General features: G+C 37.5%; 1 protein-coding gene across 1 annotated transcript in view; it reads left to right on the top strand.

Annotated features, from left to right (window-relative positions):
• STS (steroid sulfatase (microsomal), isozyme S) overlaps positions 1-13270 on the top strand; it is a gene marked incomplete at its 5' end in the record, with an annotated part of 76182 nt that extends 62912 nt beyond the window's left edge. Inside the window, one exon of the mRNA XM_010078675.1 lies at positions 12888-13270. Within this exon, the coding sequence (XP_010076977.1) occupies positions 12888-13270 (383 nt within the window). The remainder of the gene's footprint in view (positions 1-12887) is intronic.
• Between the last annotated feature and the right edge of the window lie 12182 nt (positions 13271-25452).

Genomic DNA, 25452 nt, shown 5'->3' with positions numbered 1-25452 from the left:
GCGGGACTTCCATTTGAATGCAGTTTGAATGGGAGTTTTCTTAATCTCTAATCCTAACTGAATTTCAGGTTCCTTTTCATGTCTATACATCCTAAGTGCCAAGAACTCAGCTAGGAATACTGATTCAGTATTAGAAACAGAGCCTAAGCTTGGGCATGTTCAGCATGAATGCCAGCCAGTTAGAGACATCTTTGGAAGTGTAAGAGAAAGTTAAGCAACCATGTAAGCATTGCCTGAATTTGTGTGTTTTAATTAATCACAAGACTGAGGTTGTGGTAAACGACTGTCAGTGTGCAATGCACTATAGTGTGAAGCAGAATGGATTACTTGAAACCACTGCTGAATGCTAAAATAAACCTGTTTTACCACTGAAAATCATTTATGTAGTTGTTTTCTTTTCCATTGCAACAGATGAGGAGTGTGCATATAGTTACTTCCCTTGTGGGCAGTAGCATAAAAATGCATAGAAGAAGGAGCCACAGTAGTGAATACAATAGAAAAAAACATTTCCTGGTGCTTCCGTTACTATTGTCAGAGATCTTTAAAGAGCATTTTGACAAAGAAACCAGATAAAATTGAGAGATGAAGACTGAGTTTTCAGAACAATTAATTAAAAATTGCTTCAAAAGCTAAAACCAGCTACCAGAATGCAGATGTTTGTATTTCACAATATCCTTTGCGTGCTGTCATCACTCTTAACTGTAGTGAGGAAGGAGGGCATATGTAAAATTTATATCTTATCACGTAATGCCAAAAGCATTTTCAGTAGTTTTGAGGAAGTACAATGTGTAACTGAATGCCTTTAGGCTGCAAGCTGGTATATATTCTATTTGTCTATACTACTTCATAAAATAATGGGTTAAAGCCCTTAAAGTAAACCATGATCTATGGGAACATACTATTAGACCAGGGAAAAGATGTAGGATTTCATGTTCAAGGCTGTCTTTGTTTAACTCATATTTGTAACTTTCTTGTGTAACAGAGGCTGGACCTCATAGTGCCACAATAAGTAATAATAAATGTTGGATTAAATTTGTGACATAAATGCCCTCTTCAAAGATACTTTGAGGCACGCTAGAATTATTACATTGAACTATATAGTTAGTTAAAAATAGGAGATCAAACCAAAGAGAACAAGTGTTGTCTCTACCACCTCATGTCTATGCTGCTGAGTCTCTCCAGCAGGCCCAAGAGGTGGGAAGGGCTTTGTTCAAATACTGCACCCAGGTCCACGCACCACATGGTTCAAAACCACCTGGTCTTAACTGGGTATACTAGGTAGGATGTCATGTATACATACCCATATATATGCCAGGAGAAGAAAAGGCAACAAGATTTTAGTGATGGGATGCGGAGTAACTGAGGAATTTATATTTAGAGTTGGAGGATATTGCTAAGCAGATGTGAGTTTAATCTTCAGGGAGGTAAGATCTGAATGCAGAACACTGCTTTTTCTACAAGGTAGAGTTGTCCAGTGAACAGGACAATTGTCTTGGACTTGGTAAAACTTGATTCAGGTTTCTTCATCCTATAGACCTTGAGTCAACATTAAATGAATCACTTAAGGTGTATCCATCAGTACCAGTGTAGAAAAAAAATATTTTTTATTAACTGTTTTATTAAGTAGCAGGACAGATAGCTGAATAAATTACTAATTTTTTTTTCTCAAATAGTTTGAAGCAGGAGATGGGAGTTGAGGAGCGTACATAGATCCTTGCTTAAACAATTAGAAATGGAATTTAGTGTAGACAATACAACAGATAATTGAAGGATGGGGCAATCCAAGTGAACTCTGAGACAGTAATCTGAACCAAAATCTTTAATTGAACTCTAGCAAAAGTTTGTGAAGGATTTGTATTTCAAAAAGTTAGTAGATAAAACACTAAGAGTGTGCCAATAAAATGTCCTTGTCTTCTGCAATAAAGGAAATGAATGATAGAAGCACAAAAGTTACAATAGAAGACGCTATCCATCAAGAGAGCTCTGAAAAAAATACATTGTAGGGAACAATTGTCCAGTGGCAGGGGGATGAATTACATGACAAAAAGAAAATTTGTTTGAAATATCTGAAATGAGCTTCTGTTCTTATTTGCTACAGCTGGAACAGAGGAAACTACATACATTAATATGAAATAGATACAGGCATCGTGTAAGCAGGGTCAATGCAGATATATTGTAGCCAGTGACTATATTTCAAACAGCATTGTATGATCATTACAGATGAGTGAGACTCATTAAAAACTTTTACAAAAGTAACTTATATGAACAAAGAAGGCAAATGTCTCTGTACTTTCTGGCCACATCAGTTAAATATGTGGGTCTTACATGTACTTGATAGGAGGAGATGTTTAATCGACCATCTATGAACACTGTGGGACCTTTCATAAGCAGCAGCTCTTTGGAGATAGATATTTGAGCTTAGAAAGCAAAATTAAAGATGGACTAGAGAATGCTAAAGAGACCAGAAGTTCAACTCTCTAACTTGGGGTGACACTTCACTCTAAAAGTTACTCCAACAGAACTATAAGTGACCCCAGCACGGGCAGTGCCTTTACTGACAGGGCAACATCTTCTAGCATCCCAGCAGAGCAAGCAGAGCTTGTCCACCAACAATCCCAGTCTAGGCAAACCGGTGATTCAGGTTCAAGGTCAGGTTCAATTCACCCAGGGAATCCAGTGAGGAGCAGGAGGAGGTGAGAGCACAGACAGAGCTGGAAGAAAGGATACGACTTTGGGCCATCCAGAGACAGGGCTGGGAACTGGCACTCCTGCATGTATTGGGGTCCACCCTAGGGCTGAACAGGGCTACTGAGGCTCTTTGGTGCCCTCAAGGCTCTGGACACCTCGTATTTTTAGTAAATTCTGAGGATGGTGGTGACAGCTTGTAGATGCCTACAGTGTAAACACCTACATCTGATCTAAGCTGAGCTAATCACTCTTATCAAAAGAGAAACAAGCAGAATTCTTCTTACCTTAAAGCAGACTTCTAACAAAGGTAAGAAGCAGATCAATATAGACTGGTAACTAGCTTACATAAAGACCTCCACTGCAGTCATCCAAAATCAGGTCAGGTGACCAGGTTGTCAAATTTTATCCTAAATATCAGCATAGTGATGAGCAATAAATCCTTCTCAGTACCCTGAATTTAAAATTAGAATGCCTTTCCACCTTTTTCACGAGGTGAAAAACATCATTATTTTGCTGTGTGTCAAGAATGACACTATGGGAGTCTTTTGAAGTTGACTGGGAATTTTAGGATCATGTAATTTAATTAGTGTTATTTTTCTTTTAAATCAGTGTAAGTTCAAATAAGGGCCTCTCTACAAATATGCAATAAATAAGATAGCCGGGTTAGACTGTAGTAAAATACAAAGGGTGAATTGGTTTTGTAGTACAGAGCAGCATTTTATGCACACTTCAGTGCCATGAAAGAACTGCCAAGAATGTTCAGAAAAGAAAAACATGTATGAGATACAGATCCTGATTTGAGTTACACTGACATAAACATATTTAAAATCTAATTAATAAAGTGCCACTTCCTTTGCTTGTTCAATTTTCCTTTTAACACAAGACTAAAACAGTCATTTACCTTGTCTGTTAGCTATTAGCTCTCTGAGAATCTTTTTATTCTTTCTTACAGGTAGTGTTGGTGATTGTGACAGCTCTTAATGTGGAGGCATAGGTGTTCTTCACCAAAATCACTTTATAAACTTCACTAAGTCTCATTAAACCTTATTCTTTGTCACCAGCTTTTGTTTTAACATCAACACACAGTGGCAAAGTAATATATCAAGGAAATTGTGCAGAAACTTGTAACAATAAGTAACAAGTTTCCATAGATACATAGATGTACCTTTTACTGATATTTACACATTTGCATGTTATAGTCTACAGCAAAGTTTTTTCTCAAGATTTCCTCAACAGTAGAAGGCAAGTGCTACAGACCGTTTTCCTGGCTTTGGGGGTTACCATGCATGAAAAACACTGAAGTGTCAGCGTGACTTGGATTTATGTCTCTTCTCCGTAGGTTCAGCTACACAATTTCATGAGAGACTTAAACAGCATCAAGTGTTTATACACAATATGCAGGTCATGGGAGAAAATCCACTTTTCCTTCAGTAGTAACTCATGAGTCTTCAGGTTACTTACAGCACATTTTTGTTAGACAAAGAGCAGCCCCTTTCTCCCTTCTGAACTGTCTTTTTACCCTGTTTTCATCCTTTTCCCATCTTTTTATTGCTTTTCCCCTCCCCATTTTTGAGCTTCTAGTCTCACTGATAATGAATTTCCTTTTCATCCTCTTAACTGATCAAACCCTTGTGTGAGTCTTTCCCTTCTGCAGAAGCTGTAATAAATTCTGATCCTCATGAGGGTTTTCCTGTCATTTCCCTTTTCTGTTTTTTAGTCTCACAGTTCCTTCACTTCCACTCTAATGAAGCCTCTTATCTTACAAATGTTTTTTGGTTTTAGGGGTTTTTTTTTTTGTTTTTTGTTTGTTTGGTTGGTTGGTTGGTTTTTTTTTTTTTATGGGGAGGGAGGGTTGGAAGGGGGGAAAGGGAGCTTAAGATCTTTTTGGCTTCTTTCTTTACTCCTGGTTTTCTTCTTTGATTATATCAACAGGAGATACTTTTTTGCATGGCATGAAACATTTCAGTGACTTATTACTGTTTCTTGCTGATGAAGTCCACTGCAATCTTTTCATCTACATCATTATTGAAGATATTTTGTTTCACCTGCTTCCTAACTTGCTTTGTGAGCATCACCTTCACTCTTTTTTTTGCTGCCTTTTATTTTTTTCTCTCTCTCTTTACCTGATCTTACCCATTTCATGGAGGCACCGTCATCAAGAAAAGCCTCCAAAAATCCTGAATCACCTCCCAAATCCCTCATTTGTGTTCAGTGTTTCAACAGCAACAGCTGGAGGAAGCAGAAGAAGCATCAAGTGTCATTTACCTAAGCTATCTCATTAAGTATTTTAATTTGCTGTCTCGATCCTCATATCAGATCAGCTCCAGCTGAATTTGGGTGATGCAGTGTGAGCATATTATTTGCTAAATCTGAAATAATGTAACTGCTGAAGGCAAGAAGAACATTTCTATCTTGAACAGATACCGCAAAACTGTTTATATCAAGCTCAAGAAAATTGACCTAATCAACTGATACACATTTCTCCTAACAATATTTTAGGTAGAAAATTGTTTCCCCTGACAAGCATGACAAATAATGTTACAGTATTTTCTTGCCTCCGCTCTGCTCTGTGACAGTGGCAGCAGAGTTATTGTTAGGCTCAGGCAGAGCTATTTATACCCTGGCATTTGCAGTGCTCCAGTCCCTACCAGCGTTCCCCTGGAGAGACAAATAAAGGGAAGGAAAAAAAAAATAATCCTGTCCTTTTTAAAAAGTATTTACCTTATTCCTAATCATAGTAGGAACATAAACCCAACTTCCTAGTCCAATTGGTTAAGTTGAAATGGAATAGAGACCTTATCTTCTTTTTGTTTCTATTTTTTGTCTTATTTGCACTTCCCTTTCTCGCGGTTTAGACTGCAAACTAAGGGACAGGAATGGCTGCAGTGTAAAAGGCGCAACCAAAACCTCCTGTACGCCAATTCAATGAACCATTCCTTATTGCCCTCCCCACCTCCAACCTCCAAACAAACATACAAACACCCACCTCCGCCCCCGACTTGATTATTTGGGTTACTTCATGCATGACTGAACAGAGTTTACTAGCCAAAATGGTTTTGTATTAATTGAGTGACAGACTTGAAGTAACCTTTCATCAAAATGATGCTAACTTCTCCAAGTCCTGTATAAGGAACAGTTAAAATGTATTCATCTCATATGCAGCCCTTCTCTGTTCTTGATTTCAGTAGGAAGGAGATTTTAGGAGGCTATAGCACTCCAAAAGGATGAAGCTTGTTTTTCACTATGCTGCACACATTCATTCCTTAAGCTGGAAATTAGAAGGGAGGCAAGTCTTTCTCTTTTCCATCACTTACTGTCATCTGGAGAATAACTCAAGATCCCTGCATCCATCTTGCATACCACCAAGACAAGAAAAGATTCCCACTGCTTTTGTAAAACTCTTCTCTTCAAACTCAAACATTCATGCTGAATGGAGAACTGTGAAATCAAGTTTGGTTTTTGCATAGAGGAACAAACTGTCCAACCGCTGTATTTCTCTGAAATACCTTAACCTTGAACAGGTCCCTGTGAAAACAGAAAATAGACTTCTAGAAATTTTCTTAGGATTAAATTTATATAAAAGTCCCTTGCTGATCATCTTTAAGAGAACGTCCCGTGATATGTCCTTTTGGTGTTTAGGTAGGATTTTGAGGAATTTTTGCATTGTTTTCATGAACTCATTAATCACATTTTTCAGCATCACAGACCTTCAGTAAACTTCTTCTTCCCCATTCCTTAAATGTATTGTTTCCAAAATATAAGCTCATAAGAACCCTAATGAAATAGGTTTAAAATTTTCTATGCACCTCAAGACTCAATTCTCATCTGAAATGCTGGATATTAGCACACCCCCAAGCTATCAGGTAATATCCTTTTTCACAGTTCTGATTGACTTAATACCTGCACAATTTTTCTGACTTTTCTTTCTGATGAGAAGAAAGGATGCAAATTTCTGTTTACTTTCAGCAGTTCACCCCAAAGTTTAACACCATTTGTAATCTTTTTCTAGTTTCAGATTCTGGAAGAGACATGCATTTTCCAACAGTGGGACAAAAACTATTGTCATATATTTCAGATGCTATACTATGCATACTATAGTCTTTACAATAAAATAAAAATTCAGTCATTCAGGGTTTTTTTTTTTTTTTTAATATTTAGGACTGTCTGATGCTGTGGTTTGTGCACCACATCACTTACTAGAAATGGTTGGTTTCTTTAGCTCATTTTTTTTTTTACTCTGACAAAGGAACGCCTTTGCTGTGTTGTCCTTTATGATTAACTGATTCAACTTTCAAAATAAATAAAAAAATATTTTTTTCAGAAGACTTCCTAAGTATCCTCATAGCTTTTTAAAAATAACAAAAAATGATAAATAATTCAACTGTCTGAGACACCTGCAAGGAAGCGTAATTCACCTTTGACTTAACTTTGTAAAATAAAACTAATGAATATTCCATATTCTTTGGCAGTGTACAAAATTACAGGCTACTGCATTTAAAAAAATTCTACTTTCCACTTTTAAAGTAACTTTGCATAGTTATTTCTTTGTTTTTAGGTGGACTTCTTGTTATTTAGAGTTTAAACATGCTATCGATTTTCAGATTAATGATTTGGAATACTTTATTAGTGTTCTGTTTATCAAGGGTTTTTTTGACAACCAGATTTTGAAAAATCTCTGGAGAAAATAATTTATAAACAAATTTCTGGGGTTTTGTTTTGGTTTTGGTTGGTTCAAACTTGTCTGAAAATATTTGCAGGAGTTCTTAGGACTTCCTTTACATGTTTGTCTCGTGCATTTGCTCAGAATCAGGAAAATTGCTGTCTGAATCTCGAAGATCTGTTCATTTCACTCAGAATGATTGCGTCCACTTTATGTAAGAGAGTAATGATTATCCTCAATTTATTTTCTGTTAATAAAATGCGTTTTTGAAGGACAGAAAGGACAAAAGACAAAACACAATTCTGAATAGGTTTCTCTTTGATTTTTAGCATCTTTGGCAAAGTTGTTATGCTGTGTTACATTCTTAAGTGTGATGCTCTCTCAGTTAACTGTATCTCTTTCTGACTCCAGTGGAAAACCAGTACCTGCAAATCAATACTATTTCTCTCCCAAGCAATAAAATAAGGATTTTCTCTTTTCAAGAAGTTTTGAATATAGGTTGGAAATGACCAGTAATTTTTTTTGTGACAACATTATCTTCTATCTTCAGCATGCCATTAACTGCTGCTTGGATGAACTGAAAATTACAGGGAACATTTAGTAAGTAAATAGATTCCTCAAACAAATCTTTAGAAAGTATCTGGATTATCTGCATCAAATTATTATGGATGTAATTTTTTCCCAGTAAAACACGTATTCTTCCATGTTGCTGTTAGCGAAGACTTTCACATAGGAGGCATAGCATTACATTAAAGCACTTCCTGTTTAGAGCAGCATAGTTTGTATACCCACAGATTCTTCCCATTTGGGACTTTCTTCAACAAAAAAACACTGTAAATGATCACTCAATTCTATTTGAAGATGATGCTGAAGAATTCAGGAAAATAATTCGTTGTCAGCTGCTACCATTCAGCAGATAATCTTGACTTCTGAATAGAATTCAGTAAAAGATTCTCATACTCTAGATAATTAGCTCAGTCATGAGATTTCTGTCTTGATTTCAGCAGCCTGAGCATAGTTTCACAGTGTCTTTTATTTTTCCTCCAGCAGTTGTTCACTGTGTTTATTAGTTATTCACCAATTTTCAGTCCTTCCTGTTTTAGAGCATACTTAACACTGTGGTTTCTATCCTTAAGATTTTAAAATAACTGCTCCTACTGTTTGGTTTTTTTTTTTTCCATGGTTTTACCTCAAATGCTATATGTTCTGCACAGTTCTTCATGCAAGCCTCTTCTAGCAACAGCTGATTCTCATAAACTAATATATGTCTTTGAATATTGCTCAGTTATTCTCCACCTACACTGGGACATAATTGCTGGTTTTTGACTGTTGTAACACTATAACATCGTAAGATACCCAGCTACTTCAAGCAAGTGTCTAAAAAGATACAAGTTTTTGCTGAAACAACAATAAAGTTACAAATGTTTAAACTCAAATAGCAGATTTGTTGTTTGAGGAAGGCACATATTCATAAAAATAATACATATATTTTCTTTATAGTAACCAAATAGTATTCTCTATGTGCTATGTATAGTTCTACAGGAATTTAGCAATGAAAACCTTTTCAAAATTGTTAAATTATTGAAAAGCTGAATATATACAAATGTGTGATATCTACTATATAGAAAATTAGCAGAGAGCCTAACAATTCTAAATAATTCTAAAGATATAGGAAGCAGGAAGAAAGGATTCAATCTAATAACAAGAGTTATCTCAAGAATGTGATTTTCAAGTGAGTTGCAGCTTTCATCTGCTACTCTGCAGAAATGTTGAAGAGCGTGAGTTAGAGCATGGGAGCTGACAATGGCTATAGTGCACACTTGAGATACAGGAAAAGTCTGTGGGCAATTTACATCAGTATGTTGCTCTCAAAGGGTTATGCTCAAAGGCATCTGAAGTCAAGGAGAGACCAGCTTCTCAATTTACAGTGAAGAACAGAGTTGTTTAAGTTGTTCTAGAGAAAAAAGAAACAAAATAATATGAACAGATGAGATGACAGTAACAGCAAACCTATAAAGCTACTGTCATAGATTAAATTCAGTAAAAGTGAGGTCCAGGCAATAACACAGCAATAGCTCCTATTCACTTCAAGAACTGCTTATCAGAAAACACCATTTAGCCATCAGGGATTAAGAAAAGTGATATTGTAACAGAAGCGACATCCCTATCCACTGTATTACTTCATCTTGGAAATATTAATATGTCTTACTGAGAGACTTTTATTTAATCTTATGGCTGCTACCTGTCTGTTGGAGCTACAGTTGTCTGTATAAGAGGATAAATAGATGGGTGAAGGATAATAAAACAGAAGTCTGTTAGGGAGATCAAACAATTATTTTCATAGCAGATTTGCTTGAACTAATTGCAACCTATTTTAATTTGAGAGTATTTATATGTACAACTTCTGTAGTTTTTGTTTTTCTTAGTGTGTGAAGAAAAGAAATATTCTGAGAGCTGAATAGGTGAAATTGTTGGACAATTCAGTGAGCTGGAGAATTGCAGGAAAAATGGACGCTAAATAAAGTAGCTGTGAAGCATTGGGACAGGATTTTGAAGGATGCTGAGGGCTTAGAGCTTGCCTGCTGTTTTAGAAGGGACCTGATATACATAACTGTGGGGGAGCCCTGACAATTTAACTACTAACTTCACTGAGGAGAGGACATATAGTTATCATTTTATATAAAGAGAGTTTACTATCCAGATGCTTTGCAGAACAAAGGTATCGTTAATTACTAAGGGATTAATTTGATCCTTGTAGTTAACCCTCTGACAAAATGAGATTTTTTTTATCAGCTGAGAGAGACTGGGAGAGAGCTCTTTCTTTTTAATATCAAGCCTTCTACAATTCATCAGCTTTACAGATTAGAAGTCTGACAGCTCGTTATGTCTACTAGTATATTACACTGTCTGCTCCACAACCACAGACACTAACAGATATGCTCTAGTTTTTATGCTTAGAAAATTGGCAGTTAAACTGTGCGCTGCTGTTCCTCCAGCACCACGTGATGTTCCAGATCCTTGCTGAACATTACACAACAGTCTTTGCTCTCCCAGAGCTCAGTGTTTTGAGCAGTATGATCATGACATTATATAGCTGCCTAGCTGATAAACTAGCATCAGCTCTTCGAAGCACTAGCAATGTGATTCAGACGTGATGTGGTGTCATGCATGCCCTGTCCCCCATCCCACGCATGATTTTGCAACATGCTATATACTCTGTATATCGACAAACCTATGGGGAAAAAAAATGATCATACGACTTCTTTATTTCTTTCTTTTCCCCATATCTTACTTGTATGAGTTGCTTGGACAGACTTGCTTTAATTCAGACTCCCCAGCTTTATATTGTTATCTGTACGCCCCTGAACTGCCCTGGTGCTGCTGTGCCAAACACCAAAAAAAGCTGGCTGAAAATTTATTTTCAATGTCATTCAGCACAAGTGTACCATCAAAGATAGATGTGAGGTAAGACAGCCTGACCACAAAGTTATCATGTGCATGGCCTTACTGGGATTTTTTTAGCTGACATTTTAATAGCTATATGTTTTTTTTCTACTTTTCTTATATGAAAGTGTTATAGTGCCCTGAATCAAATTCTCAGGTGGGGCAAATGTTGCATGGTCTACAAAGGCAGACAGTGGACGGATTAATAAATCCCTTCCCCTTCCTTTCCCTTCCCTTCCCTTCCCTTCCCTTCTCCCCATAAGACTGTGCCACTGCTGCTGTCACAGCCAGAGCGTTTCAAGTCTGTGCCAGCAAGTCACCCTCAGCCTTTAAAGCTCCTTCTCCTTTGCTAACTTCCAAGCAGCATTCAGAGGGTACTCCCAGTCTAATGTGTGTAATAACCATCACCCTTCCGATGCTGATTTAAGTGCAGACCAAGTGAACTTGAATTCTCCAGGCTCTGAATTGGTTCCTAAAGGTAAAATCTCTTACAATGTGAAAAATGCTGTGGGATAGAAGAAGCTGTAAAAGATCTTAAGGTCACTTACTGTCCTTTAAATTCATGCTAGAGACTAGATCTGCAGCCTGTGACTCTTTAGTCTACTGAAATATTTCTTTCTTAAAACTTGTTTTTATCTTTAAAAATGGAGTGTGATGTAGTTACGGCGTGGCATGTAAGAGTTCATCTCTGCCCTTCCCACATTTTCTAGTGCTTTTCATTCTGTTGAACTGATGAATTGATTAATTAATATTAACCACTGTAGCGCACATAAATCTGTGACAATCTGTTACTAGATGAACAAGCTGTCTGTGAACTTAATAAAATTCAATAAACTACCCAGTATTTAAAATTTCCCCTGGTACTGAAAAAAATGAGGTGATACAAAAAATGTTTTTCACAATAGGGTGCTGAGAATGTAAATTACTGAACAATATGTATTTCTGATGTCTGTATACACTCAAGTGAGTGGGTAGTCTATCATAGACCTCAGCAGTTTAGTATCCTACTTTTATTAAGAATAAAGTACTGATTTTTTTCTCTAATTAATTATTCTCTGGTCCATTTCTGTGGAACTGTATGCTTCCCTGGCTGTGAGAGGACAGTGTGCTTCCCTGGAAGTGCCTGTTTGTTCCTGCTTTCCCTCTCTGTTCTGTGATAATTGAGGAAGATAGTAGCCATTTTTTGTTTACTTGTTTCTTGTTAAGTATTCTCAGATTCTCCAGTGTACCTTCTGTTCAAGAGTGCTTCTTGAAGGAAACAGCTGATATCTGCCTATTCTTAATCCAGGAAATAATTAGTATTTTTCCAGTACTGACTGAAGTTACACTAGGGCAGACAGTTCAGTTTCTGTATCCAGCAAAGTAAAATGAGAGAGAATGAGCAATCTGTAAATGAAGACCTTTGGTTCCCATTTTACAAAGCAGAATGTCACCAGAAAGTTGCACTAACGTAATATATTTTTTTTTGAAAAAAACATCTAGAGGCTTAATAAAGGATCTTAGCATCCATTATACCTTTTCATGTCATCATATTAATAAAACGAGAAACTCTGTCTCCAGGTGTTCACAATAAAAACATGTGGCGGAGGGCAATGGGTTAAAACAACAAAGAGAGGAAGAAAGAAAAAGGTAAAAATGAAATTATTTTGATTATCAAAATGAGAAGCAGACATGGCTCAACAGTGCCTGGATATGGGCAAGGGGCAAAGGTACATTTTAATAAGTCTTGAAGAACACAGTGCAATGGCTTAGTAAATATTTATGCAAATATTCTTAGCACTCTTTATGTAAAAATGCAAAGTTCTTTTAAGTCTTCTATGATTTAGTTAATCAGAATTCTTCCAAGGGAATGAAATTATCATAATTATTTCATAAATATATGTATCATGAAAATTGCCGTGTTTTGCTTATTTTTGTTTTGCTCATTTTTGTTTTGCTCAATTTTGTTTTGCTCTTTCAGTATATTGCAGTTTCTGTGCAGAGTGAGGTTGTACCAAAAGATTGATTTCCCATGGTGAAAATTAGAGTTTCATAGGACTTGGAGACTTTTACTTTGTCATTTTATCACCAGCTGTTTTCTGTCTGTAAATTGCAGGTGAATCTGTCTGGAAAGTCTTCTTCTTTACTCCAAACTTCAGTCCTGAAGACTCCAATGGTTGCTACAATTCTCACGTTTGCTTCTGCCATGGAAGATTCATCACAAGGCATGATCCCCCACTGCTTTTCGATCTCTCCAGAGACCCTGAAGAGAGAGTCCCACTGACTCCAGAAACGGAGAGCCGTTTCTACGAAATCCTCAAGGTCATACACCTAGCAGTAGACAACCACACCAGGTCCCTTCATGCTGTCCCTGACCAGCTGTCATGGGACAACCTTATCTGGAAGCCGTGGCTCCAGCTGTGCTGCTCATCCCTCTTTCAGTCTTGCTACTGTGACTATGACTCGGAAGGGAGTTTGCTGGAGGTGCATTCAGGATAAACAAGCTGCAATTCCCTTTCAGAAACTAGAACAAGAGAGTGTGGATAGCTGACTTGAACCACTGTGGCACTAGCCTTCAGAAGGTTTTGTTATGTAGGAGGACCTGTCTTCAAATGTGTCATTGCTGCAGAAGATCATTTCAGCCAAGAAAATGTGTCAAGAGGGAAGACACACCTTTTCTGTCTTTATCATACAAGAAACTGTAGGAAACACGTTACCATCCTCATCTACAAATGGGTAGGCTGCAGGCATTTACTAGATGAGATAATTTTCTAGATCTTCAGCTTCAGCTTTTTTCTTACACAGCAAGGAATTTTCCTTTAGTTTCTGTAAATTACAACCACTAAATGCACACTTTCCTATCCTTCTGGCTGTTATCCACCACCAGTAGGACATAGCACTGAGTAATTGGAAATAAAGAGATAGTAGTGGAGAGGTCCACTTGTGACTATAATTTGGTGACTGGAGTAAAGATCAGAACTGCAACAGCCACTTGATCAACAAGCATTATGGATACGAAATCATAAACAGATTGCCAACAATCTAACATTGAATGTGCCATAAAATGTAGAGAACTATGTAGTGGAAGAACTTAAGTCTGCATTAAAATAGTGCTCCCTAGCTAGTGTCCTATTGCATGGCAGCAACCTTTGTTTCAAGAAGAAACCACTTCAAGTGCACCAGTCGCGTGCTTGAGTGTGTACTGTAAGTCTCCATATGCATATATGCAAGACAAATTCTTAACTCCCCAAAACCCCACAAATCCTTCAATCCCTGATATTGACACACCTTTATGGTCACAGTCGAGTTGCTAAAATGAAAGATTTGCTCCCTACGTGATATCTGAGTTCCAAATTCACATGACACTACACAGATATCTTTTACTATCTGCCATACCTGTTCTGCTGGCGAATGTAGTGTGCATCACAAATAAATAAAATTTGGTCTTCCTTTAAATGTCTTTGCCATCATTTCAGATTTCTGAATAGGATCTATTATTTTCTGAGAAGAAATGGGCTTGCGCACTTAAAGACAAATATAACTCTCTCTGAGTTCTTAACAAGGCCTTGGGAAATCTACAGTACTTCAGGGCTAGTTTCTGTATCCGTTTTATCTGCCTCTTATTCAGACACATATTCTTTCCACTTTACAGGCGGGCAAACTATTTTCTTTGGCAGATTGTACCAGAGGAGAACATATCAGCAAAATACTGTAATGATTTGATGCCTGATAATAGAAGGTGACTTGCTCCTTATCAGAAAACACTAGTTAATTCCAACACTATAATGTATTAAAATCTGTTTTGTGCAAAGGTGATCTGTGATGATAGTAATGCAATAGCTTCAGTCAGACAACATTAAGATTGTGACCTGATTCTTGGGAGCTGTTGAAGTCTGTCCTATAAAAATATATTGTGATGTATGCTATATTTCTCTGTCTGTAAAACCTAGGCTTTATTTGATTTTTCTGCTGCAGTTTCACTCAAAATTTCATTCTCTACAATATCCAGATGCCTGTCCTGGGGAATATTGTACTCTTCCCTTGAAGCCCTATTTTTGATGTTTCACCTTGTGTTAATGATTGTGTATCTTAGGTATGTGCTCTGCAAGCTCTCTTTAGGTAGCAAAGTCCTGTATATGCTGATGAAGTTACTCTGTTAGGTATTTCCCTGATAACCATTCAGTACTGTTTATATTGTACTTGGAAAGCTGTCAGATGGCCATTCATGTGGCATAATTCCCTCCTTGCTTTATTTAATCACTGGATGTACTACATAAACTTAGGAAGAAATATGCCTGCAGTTTGAATACAAATACTCTTCTGCAGTGATAGTGGCTGGCTCTTGACATCATGGCAGGTTCCATACATCCCAAATTTTTGTTCCTAACCATGTGGCCAAAGAACCCCTTGGGACATGGCACTGGTGCCTGTGTGCCTCCCCCTGCAGCGGGCAAGGAGCCTGGGCTGCAGCCATGGTGCCGGATGCCTTGACACTGAGTACCGAGGTGTGGAGGGATGCTCTCTGCAGCTCTGCTGCAGCTTACACGAAACTTTCAAGCAAATATTCTTGCTAAAGCACATGGGAGAAAATATGTTGTGTGTTAGGTACAGAGCAGTAACTCAGACTAGGTGTCATTGGATCTGTTTTGTTCCCATGGTTGGTGGTCTGTGACCTTAACAGGGATCTCAATTTATATTCTCAAGGACATCCATGTCTGCTTCTTTTCATTGGGGAGATGCTATGTTGCTATTATTTATTTTCTTTCTGAAGGTATAAGAATTGTTTGTTCTGTTAGGCACAACAGCTGTTCTGTGCTGCCTGACTGAGACAGAAAATGATAATTTTTCTACTGCTCTGATTTCTTCTTGCTTGAATATGGCCTTTCTTTCATACCCTCTTTGGCTTTTGGTGCCGTCTCTCTAATCTCCTTTCTTAAAATGTCCAAATCGCTCAAATACTTTCCCACCTATTTCTTTGGCACTCAGTCCTCCCATTTGCTTGTCATATTGATCACAATGGCTATTTTACCCCAATCAATCAGAAGATGAAAAATGGTCTTTGTGAAAATATTTGACTTTAAGGGCTCCTTGACTTCTACTTGTTTAAGGTCTAGCAAGGATTAACTTTATGTTATGAAGTCTAAGAAATTAAAACACACCCAAGACACCCTGAATAATAAAAGTTATTTCTTGTTTGTGGCACAAGCTTCATATTTTCCAAAATATAACTTAGTACAAGTTTTAATATTTTGACTTAAGCAGTAAAATCTGAAATCCATTTTTACAGTTGTTCCTTTGAGAAGGACTCTATTAAGAAAAGAGCAGTATTTTTTCATACTCTATGTTAATGCCATTTCATTTAATGACTAAAATAAACTTTCCCTGTATTGCAAATGTATTATACCTCTCAGTACTGTACCTTCTGTTCTGGAGATGGCATGTCAGATCACGGTAATTAAAGTAGTCTCGTTTATCTGCAAAGTAAAATGAGAAGCACAATATACCATTTTTGTAATGGCACTGCCCAATTTAACAAGGAAAATCTTTGTTTTTTACAACAGGTTATTGATGGGATATAGGTGATTCACAATTTATTAACAAGGAAGTGTCAAGGAGAATGTGCTGCTCTGGTACTTTTAGACTGGCTTTCAATCTATCATTTAACGAGCATCAATATTGTAACATAGTGCCTGTTTGTAGAATATGTCAGTTTAAACTGGGAGTTAAACTTCAGAGGGAAGTGTATTCCTCTACAGTATCACTTAACAGTATCACATCCTAGTTTATCACAGAGTCCCTGTATGGCCCAGACCATATGCCATACAGGGAAAACTAGGATGCAGAAGAACCCCCTATACTAGGAGGTATAAGATACCCTTAACTTCAGGTTTGCAGATAGGTTCTGTGCTTACTGCTTAGCACAAGTGGGGTTGGGGCCTGGAGGAGAGAGAACAGATGGCTAAAGAAGATGCATACTGGGAAGTCAGAGAAAGATATTAGTCAAATTTTTCTACTTATATTCCGTCTTTCTGTTATCAGAGATGGGAGACTACATGGAATTATTTAAACAATATTTTGCCCTAGGGGACTGGATGTCACAGGTTCCTGGCTCTTTAAAAATAGAGATGTCCTGACTTGCCTCAAATTACTGTGTCAGAAAAAGAAAAAAAAAAGAAAGATGGGAAATATGAGCCTTTGGAAATAGGAGTCAACTCACTGAAATCCAACTGAAAGTTTGCAGAGAAATAAGTGAATATGGTTTAGCCCTAGCCACTATATAAGCCCCACACAGCCAGTGGGAAGGGGGGGAGAATCAGAAGAGTAAAAGTGAGAAAACTTGTGGGTTGACATCAAGACAGCTTGATAGGTAAAGCAAAAGCTGCACACAAGCAAAGCCAGAAAAGGGATTCATTCACTACGTCCCATGGGCAGGCAGGTGTTCATCCATCTCCAGGAAATCAGGCCTCCACCACACCTAACATTTACTTGGGAAGACAAACACCATCACTCCAAACATCCCCCCTTCCTTCTTCTTCCCCCAGCTTTGTATGCTGAGCATGACGTCTTATGGTATGGAATATCTCTGGTCAGTTGGGGTCAACTGTCCCAGCTATTTCCCCTCCCAGCTTCTTGTGCACCCCCAGCCTGGTTGCTGGTGGGGGGGTGTGAGAAGCAGAAAAAGGCGTTGACTCTGTGTAAGCACTGCTCAGCAATAACTAAAACATCCCTGTGTTATCAACACTGTTTCCAGCACAAATCCAAACTGTAGCCCCATATGAGCTACTATGAAGAAAATTAACTCTGTTTCAGCCAAAACCAGCACAATGGTCTGTATCCTTCACAGCTCAGTGAGAACCATCACTTGCCAGCAGTAATTCAAATCACATTGTAGTAACGTGAGATCTGTGTGTTCAGATGTGTGGGTAATGTAGAAAATTTCACATAAGATGTCACCTGATGTAGGAACAAATTGGGAAAAAAAGAAAAAGAGGGCAAAAATCCCATGTTCTAATAGAGTACGTATATCAAAACATAGGAGTTTTTGACTTACCTTAGGACATGATATTTCTGTGCATAAGACAGAGCTTTTCATCTTCTCTGTCATTTCTTTCCTCTGGCATTGCCTGAGCAGCATCTGAAATACACTCTGAGGAGCTCACTTTCAAGAGGAGTCCACCTTGTCTGAGTACACTACAAGCAGACTGGCCAGCCACGTGGACCCGAGGAAAGGCTGGCGCAGCAAAGCTCTGAACTTGGAACCACCAGGGAGCAAATGATTTCTGGGGGTTGTCTCCAACCTGAAGACAGAGGACTATGAATTGCTCATTCCTCTGTGTCTGTCAGGGACTGCAGGTGACCAGGAGGAATGAGGATGCCTCCATGGCCAGCTGGACTGCAGTGTATTCTGCAGCAACATCCTTCAGTGTTGGACTATAAGGTGGACATTTGCTGTGTTTACTCAGAGGACCCCTTGCCTCTGAGTAAACACAGCAAGCAGGCTTTTCCGAAATCATCATTGAGGAGGTGGCAGATCCTAATCCAAAGCTCTGGGTCAAAGACAGCAACAGTCACACATTTTGTTCCCTGGAGGACCCAAAGACCTGAGCCAGACCCTAGGGACTCCCTGTTTTACAGTCTGCTAAAACTGCAAATGTTTCAGGGAGTCCTGGAAACACTCTGACAGATTATTTGATTTTTCCAAAACATTTTGATGTTTTTGGTAACTTTTATTTGCATCAAACCCAATAAGAATATTCCTAAAACTTCACCGATACAGCAAATAAAAGATGTTGAAAATTGTTCTTAACACTATCCATGGTAGCTTTAACCTGCTAGTTCCATACTGTGAGTAATGGGCTTGCATCAACAAAAGGTTCAGCATCTGAAAGTTTCTTATGCATATGGAAAGTTGCTGAATTCCAGACTCCCACTGAAGCCTTCATTATGCTGGCTAGTAAGATAAAAACTGGCTTGATTATCCTCGCATCTGTAATTGTACTGTCAAACTTAGGGCACATTGCAGACCTTGCGTGATGCGGATTATAGGCCTTGCAACGCTTATGCAGCATCTTCTGAATCATTAAAAAACATTCCTTTAATATAAATCATGCTGGATTCCTTATGTAGATTACTGTTAGTCTTATCTAGAAAAGAATGGTGCCCCAAGTACTTTTCTTGAAAAAGAAAGCCATATTTGAAGAGAAAAGATTCAGTATATGGTTAGCTTATTATAAAAACCCCTCCAACATTATTTATTCTACAGTTACCAAATAAAGCCTTTTTATACAGATAATATTTTATTATACCTGATTTATGTGAAGCCGTACTGTGAAGTAATTGAAATTATAAGGCAGAGCTCTTCATTGTGACACTTATTTAAGAGAATTTTACATGAAGTTGCTTTGGGTAGCAATATTTATTATGAAAGATTAGACACAAAGCCTCTCAAAAGCCATATGGACTCAAGAGGGGCTGCAAGAGAATAGCTTTGGTTTAATATGGTCTTCATTGCTCACAAATGAAAAACCAAGCTATGAAGAAAAACAAAAACCCTTTAAAAATTGTTTGCCTGTGCTGATAGTGACAAAAATAATACTAGAAGTTTGTACCATGTGTGAGAAGTTCTTTTATTTTTCCTTATTTTTATCTTTTATGTAATACCTCCTCCTGCCAAACAGGTTTAGGAAAATGTGCTGATTGGTTTGTAATTGCCAACCTGTAATTGCCTACCCTGTCCTATGTAATGCATTGGGAAGTGGCTGATTAATGCCACTGTCCAGATAACTGTTTAAGCTTCAGGGAGATGGTTAGACTAGGAATTTTAGATCCTAACATCTCCCTGTCTGATACACATGAACAGCACAGACATCCAGTCATGTGTCTTCACTCATCAAGCTTTCAAAAAGTATATTATTCTGCAAGAGGAGCTGCTTCATGACACATCCTTCTCCGCTATGGTACTTACTAAAAATAAAAGGAAATCCTCTCTGATACTAAGATTTATGCTCCTGAATGACAACCCTCTTTGATTATCTTTTGACAAAATTCAGTCATGAGAGGGTATGCCTAGCAGCTAGATGGCAATCTGCCCTTTCTGGAAACTAATTACAAAAATAGAAGTCTTTTGCTAGAGCTCAGGAAGCTGCATTAATGTACACTAAGTGAACACTGCAGACACTTAGTTCCACCCATCAGTTTTTAAACACTCAATACCAGACTATGTAGAGGAATGCCATCTTCACATTTTAAACCTATGCTCAGTTTCATTTATCTCCTATGTTTCTCCTTTCTGCTCTCCAGACCCATGTTAAGGAATACAGTTTCACTTTAAAAAGTTGACTTGGCAGATTCACCTAAGACTGTTTTGTCAAAATATAAACCCGTTCTTTGCATGAAAGGTTGTTACATTGTAAAATGAATCAATGTGATCATCCATTAAGATCCAGACTCTGACATTCACAGATTAAGGCCAGGGTCTGGATCTTGATGGGTGATCACCTTGATCCAATGGTATAACAACCTCTTTTCATTAAAAGAAACAGTTTACAACCATAAAACTCTCTTAGGTAAATTCATAGAAAGGCATATCATAGGAGCCTCTTGAGGTGTTGTATCTGATTAAGCCTAAGTTCCTTTTATGTCTTGAAAACAATGCAAACTGCAGCAGAATTTCTGCTATTCATTGAAATCTTACTGCCAGTAAATCTCTGCTGATCAGAGACTCATAAGGCACCAACCCTCTAACATAAGCTGTGGCTTAAACTTTTATCAAATGATTCTCAGGGTACTGAACCTTCTCTTTCCTGAAAGAAGCCTGTGTAGTTGCACTAGCCTGAGAAAGTCAAAGGAATACATATTCAGGAAAGAGATAGAATAAGGAAGGCTTTGAGGGGACACAGAGTATGTTTGCAGACTGAGGCCTTGGGCATACTTTCCATCTTCTGACACCAGATATGGGCCCCTAGCCACAGTCTCATTCTGTACTGGCTGGTCTTGCTCTGCTAGAGGAGAAGGTACAGAGTCTGTGGACCAAATGGACAAGGGCAACACCACATAGTGCCTAATTCATTTAAATTTGGGGTTTTTTTAGAAAGAAGACTGGGAAGTTCATCAGAGCATGCATCTACAGGTCAGTTTAGAGGAGGTAAGAATGTTTTCTGGAGGTTGAGAGATGAAATCAAGTTCTAGGAAAGTGTACAGTCTGGGAATGAAAAAAGTCACTCTTCATCTTCAGATTGAAACCATGCCACTGAGTAGTAAACAGTTTTAAAACCAGGGAATCAGGAAGAGGGTAATTTTCCGTAGTGGTAAGGGCACTCACCTGGCTTGTGATGACAGCTTTGCTGTGAAACTTCAAGACTGATTAAGTATTTTTAATCACATGATGTACACAGATCGCCTCTGGAGCAGAGAGGGACATACCTTGTGGCTACAAAGTCACTTTTTGTTGCTGTTACTTGCTCCCTGACCTGGTGAGTCTATGAGTCTTTCATGTGGAATGGCAAAGCTTCCACAGGAAGGGCAAAAACCATCTTCTCACACCCAGCCAGCTGCTTAGGGATGCTTTGTTTTAACTGCATGTCCCATCTAGAAAAATGTCGGGGACAGAAGGCTCGAAAGAATTGTCTTCTTTGATCCCAGGGTTTGAAAGAAAACTGTGCTTGTGCAGGAAGAACCTCGTTCTTGTATTGCCAGGAGTGCTCTAAGAGTAGGATCAGAGTCCTTAGATGTCATAGGGAGGATGTATTCCCTGGTTCCAGAAGGATTTATAAATCAGTGTAGGTAGAAATGAAGTTGTAGGTCTCAGATTTCTCTTGTTTACATTCATACACCTATGGTTAGGATATCTAGAGCTAATCTCGCCTCCATTTCTACCTAGGGGAGAGAAAAACAAGATGTGTCTAACCTAGCTTGTATGGCTGGGTGAAGATTATGTCAGTCATGCCTAAGAATATTCTTTTTATGCTTTTTCATAGATTAAAAAAAAGACATAGGATAACCGGTATAAACAGTAGAAATCTCAAGACATCTGTGTTTAGGGAGTTGAGTCCCACTTCTGTCTCCTGGAATCTTTAAAATCTTTTTTAAAAAGTGAGGCATATATGAAATTTAAATGCTTCCAACAGTACCCTAATGGAGATTTTCACAATCAGAATTTCGCAACTTCAAGCATTTTTTAAAGGCTAAGCTTGTTTGTTTGCTTGTTTTTTTGGCTCTGACCTTCAGTTCTTTTTGTCACTACCATGCTCTGCAAATCAGTGAAGAAATATCCTATTGAAAGTATTTAAAAGAAGTGTCATCGTTATGCAGGTCAAGCAATTTGCTTTTAAGGTCATACTAATCATTTTGTATGCCAACATTTTAATTGTTTTGCTAGGGTGAGATATTTCAATTATAATAGAATTTTGCCAACAGTAAATTAAGATCTTTTCCAATTTACATTTTGTGTTTACATCAGCTGTGATTGTGTTGAAAGAACTTGACTTGAAGAATACTGCTCAATGTCTCGAAAAAAGTAATAACATTTAATATGCAACAGTCTCTACTATAGTGACTGTTTACCTGCCATGTTAAAAAGTTTACACTGTTATATGCATATTGTACATTTTCCATCCTCTAGTATCTTCAGAAATTCTTCTTAGCCAAGCAAATAAATAAACTACTCTGAATTATGCATGAGAGATTACTTTAGGGCTCCATCTGCTAAGCATTTTTTAGAGTTTGTTTCTCAAGTTAAAAATGTTTATCTTGCGTTATATTGCATATAAAACTGTTTGCAGCACCTTAATTGATTTTATTTCTTAATATTCTGTATTATCACATGACTAAGTACATATCTAGTAAGAGTACAAGCAGAAAGATCCTAGTTCAGCAAGGCATTTGAACACAGGCTTGCAATTTAACTGTCTTCATCATCCCACTATCATAGAACCATAGAATAGTTAGGGTTGGAAAGGACCTTAAAGATCATCGAGTTCCAACCCCCCTGCCACAGACAGGGACACATTTTACTAGACCAGGTTGCTCAAAGCCTCATCCAGCCTGGCCCTTTGCTGAGTGAGACCCTTCACCAACAGAAGATACAGAGAGTGAGTCATGTACAATATTTCACTCTTGCTGTCAATATCTTTAATTTACTCTAAAACAAAGATCTCTTGTATGTTTTAAATGCCAGGTGTTTCCAATCTTTCCCAGGCTGTGTCCATCAGATATTGGTAAGCTTGCTTCCAACCTTGCTCTTTGTTGGAAACACAATGCAAGCTAATATTTTTTCTGAGTTCAACAGTCAATTACTTCTGTTACTAGGATACTGTTTACCATAAAGATCATGATGTAGAATGTACTGGCTAAAAAATACAATAAAAAACTAACAGAACAATGAAAAGCTTTCAGAGGGGATAAATCCAAAGGCATCAAGGGTCAACTGCTATCCAGATATAAAATGTACCTTTTTACATGGGTCACCAGAAGCAATGGTGAATCTGTTAGATCCCACTGTTAAAAACAGAGGACAAAAAATATCTAAATGAAAGATGAAAGAAGCATTTTTCACACAGAGTTAGAAATAAGCCCGGCATTAACTACCATTGCATTGGCTTATGGCTCCATAGAAATAAAATGCTGTTGGCAGGACAGGAAACAAACTGAAAGACAGAAAAACTGGATGGAAGCATGTAGTATGAGAGCTAGATAAGTAACCAGAGAAACATGCAAAAAAGGAAAAAAAAATGTATGCCAGCTCCACTGTCCTTCATAAGCAGAACAGAGAGGAAAACATGAGATTCAAAAATCTAGGCCAGAATAAGAAAGCATGTTTACAATTATGGCTGTGGGTGTTATGTTAGAGAGAAACATTTCTATTTGAAATGAGAAGGGAAAGGAAGATGGCTTATCCTATAATCTTATACTTTGATGGGAAAAGATCTATTTAATTTAGACACCTATGAAGTACTGCTATTGGGTGCACAGTGGAGGGAATCCCTCTAAATGCCTACTTTTAATAGATATATTTAGTGCAGAAATGTGGATACCTTTGAAGGTTTCTAGAGGAAGGTCATATCTGTGTTAATTGTAAGCAACAAAATAAAACACATAAGTCCCCCCTCCAGACATGCTGAAACAAAAGTTTTCAAGGCTAATTTTAGGGGAAGAAACAATCCAGAAGCAGTGGTTTTGGAGTTGTTGGAGATCTGGGTCAGAGGATATCCTCCAACATCTTCAACAGAATAAGTTAAGTCTTTTCTTATTCCCTGGATAAAATTAAATAAATATTTAAGTGTGATTTCACCAGACTGTTTTGGTCAATGTTATAATAGCCCAAATAATTAGACTGACAAAATAAATGTTGGGGTGGATAAAATGTATTAATTTAAGAAACATGATGACTGGCTGTAGGGATGAAGAAATTTTTCTTTACTTCACCTACATTCAAAATATTTTATGTTTGGACAAATATTTTATTTTCCTTTGCTTCTATATTTCTATATGAAAGACATAAACAGGAACTGACTCAGATTTGTTCAACTAAATGCTCTGACACCCGACTGAAAATGTAATATATACATGTATTTCTATTTTTGTTTAAAACACTTCTATGCTTAAGAACATGTAAGTTTGTTTTGGTATGAATCACTAATTCAACAACTCTGCATTCTTGTTTCTCTCCCTCACTTTAGCTATGCTCTTTACCTACTTCTACTACCATGTAATAACATGATCCTAAGTACTGTCAAATAATATGTCAAATATAATGCCAAATATAATGCCAAATAAATTACTAATAGTAATAATGACTACTACTACTACTGCTGCTAAATAAATTTCTAAAACCTTTAAAAATGTAGCTTCCAAAAGGAATACTGAATAACATTGCTTAGCAGCATAAATTAACCCTTGTGGGGTTCTGTGCTGACAAGGTTAAACTGCAAACCTGTAGGTGGGTAAGCTCAGTAAAAATGCTCATTCTGTCTACATTGGCTACACTGAAATCTGAAGTAAAGCCATATCCAAAACTGAAGTAATTTGACATCATTAGCAAAATATCTGACTCAGACCTATAGCAGATACTTTTATTTTACTTTTGCATTAATACTGTAAACATACATTTCCCACACACATTTGAATTATTGGCACTGTCTTTACTATAGAGAACAGACAACTTAGTAGGACACAATATATCGAAGAAACAATATATCCAAAGGATGATGCAGATTTCCTCTGATGGAAAGGACAGATAACTGTCTAAATGGGCTATGATTCAGATAGATTGATTGTTTCTGTTTCTAGCAATTCCTAATTCACAGATGAACACAATACAGAAATTATCAAGGGATCCTCCAGAAAACAACAAGAGAAGGAGATATTTCTAAAGATTTTAGTGTGTGACTCTGTCTGGAATGCAAAACAGTGAAGGAGTTCAGAGTTGAAGCAGCAGACTTTCCATTCTTATGCATTATTAACTGTCTTAATAAAAGTAACATGTACATGTCAACATTCATTAGAAAATCCAAAGCGTATTCATCTGTTTAAGGACTGTCATATTGTGAAGCCTACCTAATGTAACTGATTGTTTAGGAGAGATAATTTGCAATTTTTAGTGGACTGTCTACAAGTTCCATTAATCACCTTAGATGAAAATCATGCCTAGTGATCACAGACAACGAGTATGGTTCCTTTATCCA

Source organism: Pterocles gutturalis, unplaced genomic scaffold (assembly GCF_000699245.1).
Source record: "Pterocles gutturalis isolate BGI_N339 unplaced genomic scaffold, ASM69924v1 scaffold10913, whole genome shotgun sequence".
NCBI classification, from domain to species: domain Eukaryota; kingdom Metazoa; phylum Chordata; class Aves; order Pterocliformes; family Pteroclidae; genus Pterocles; species Pterocles gutturalis.
This window is presented reverse-complemented; position numbering and strand designations above follow the sequence as displayed.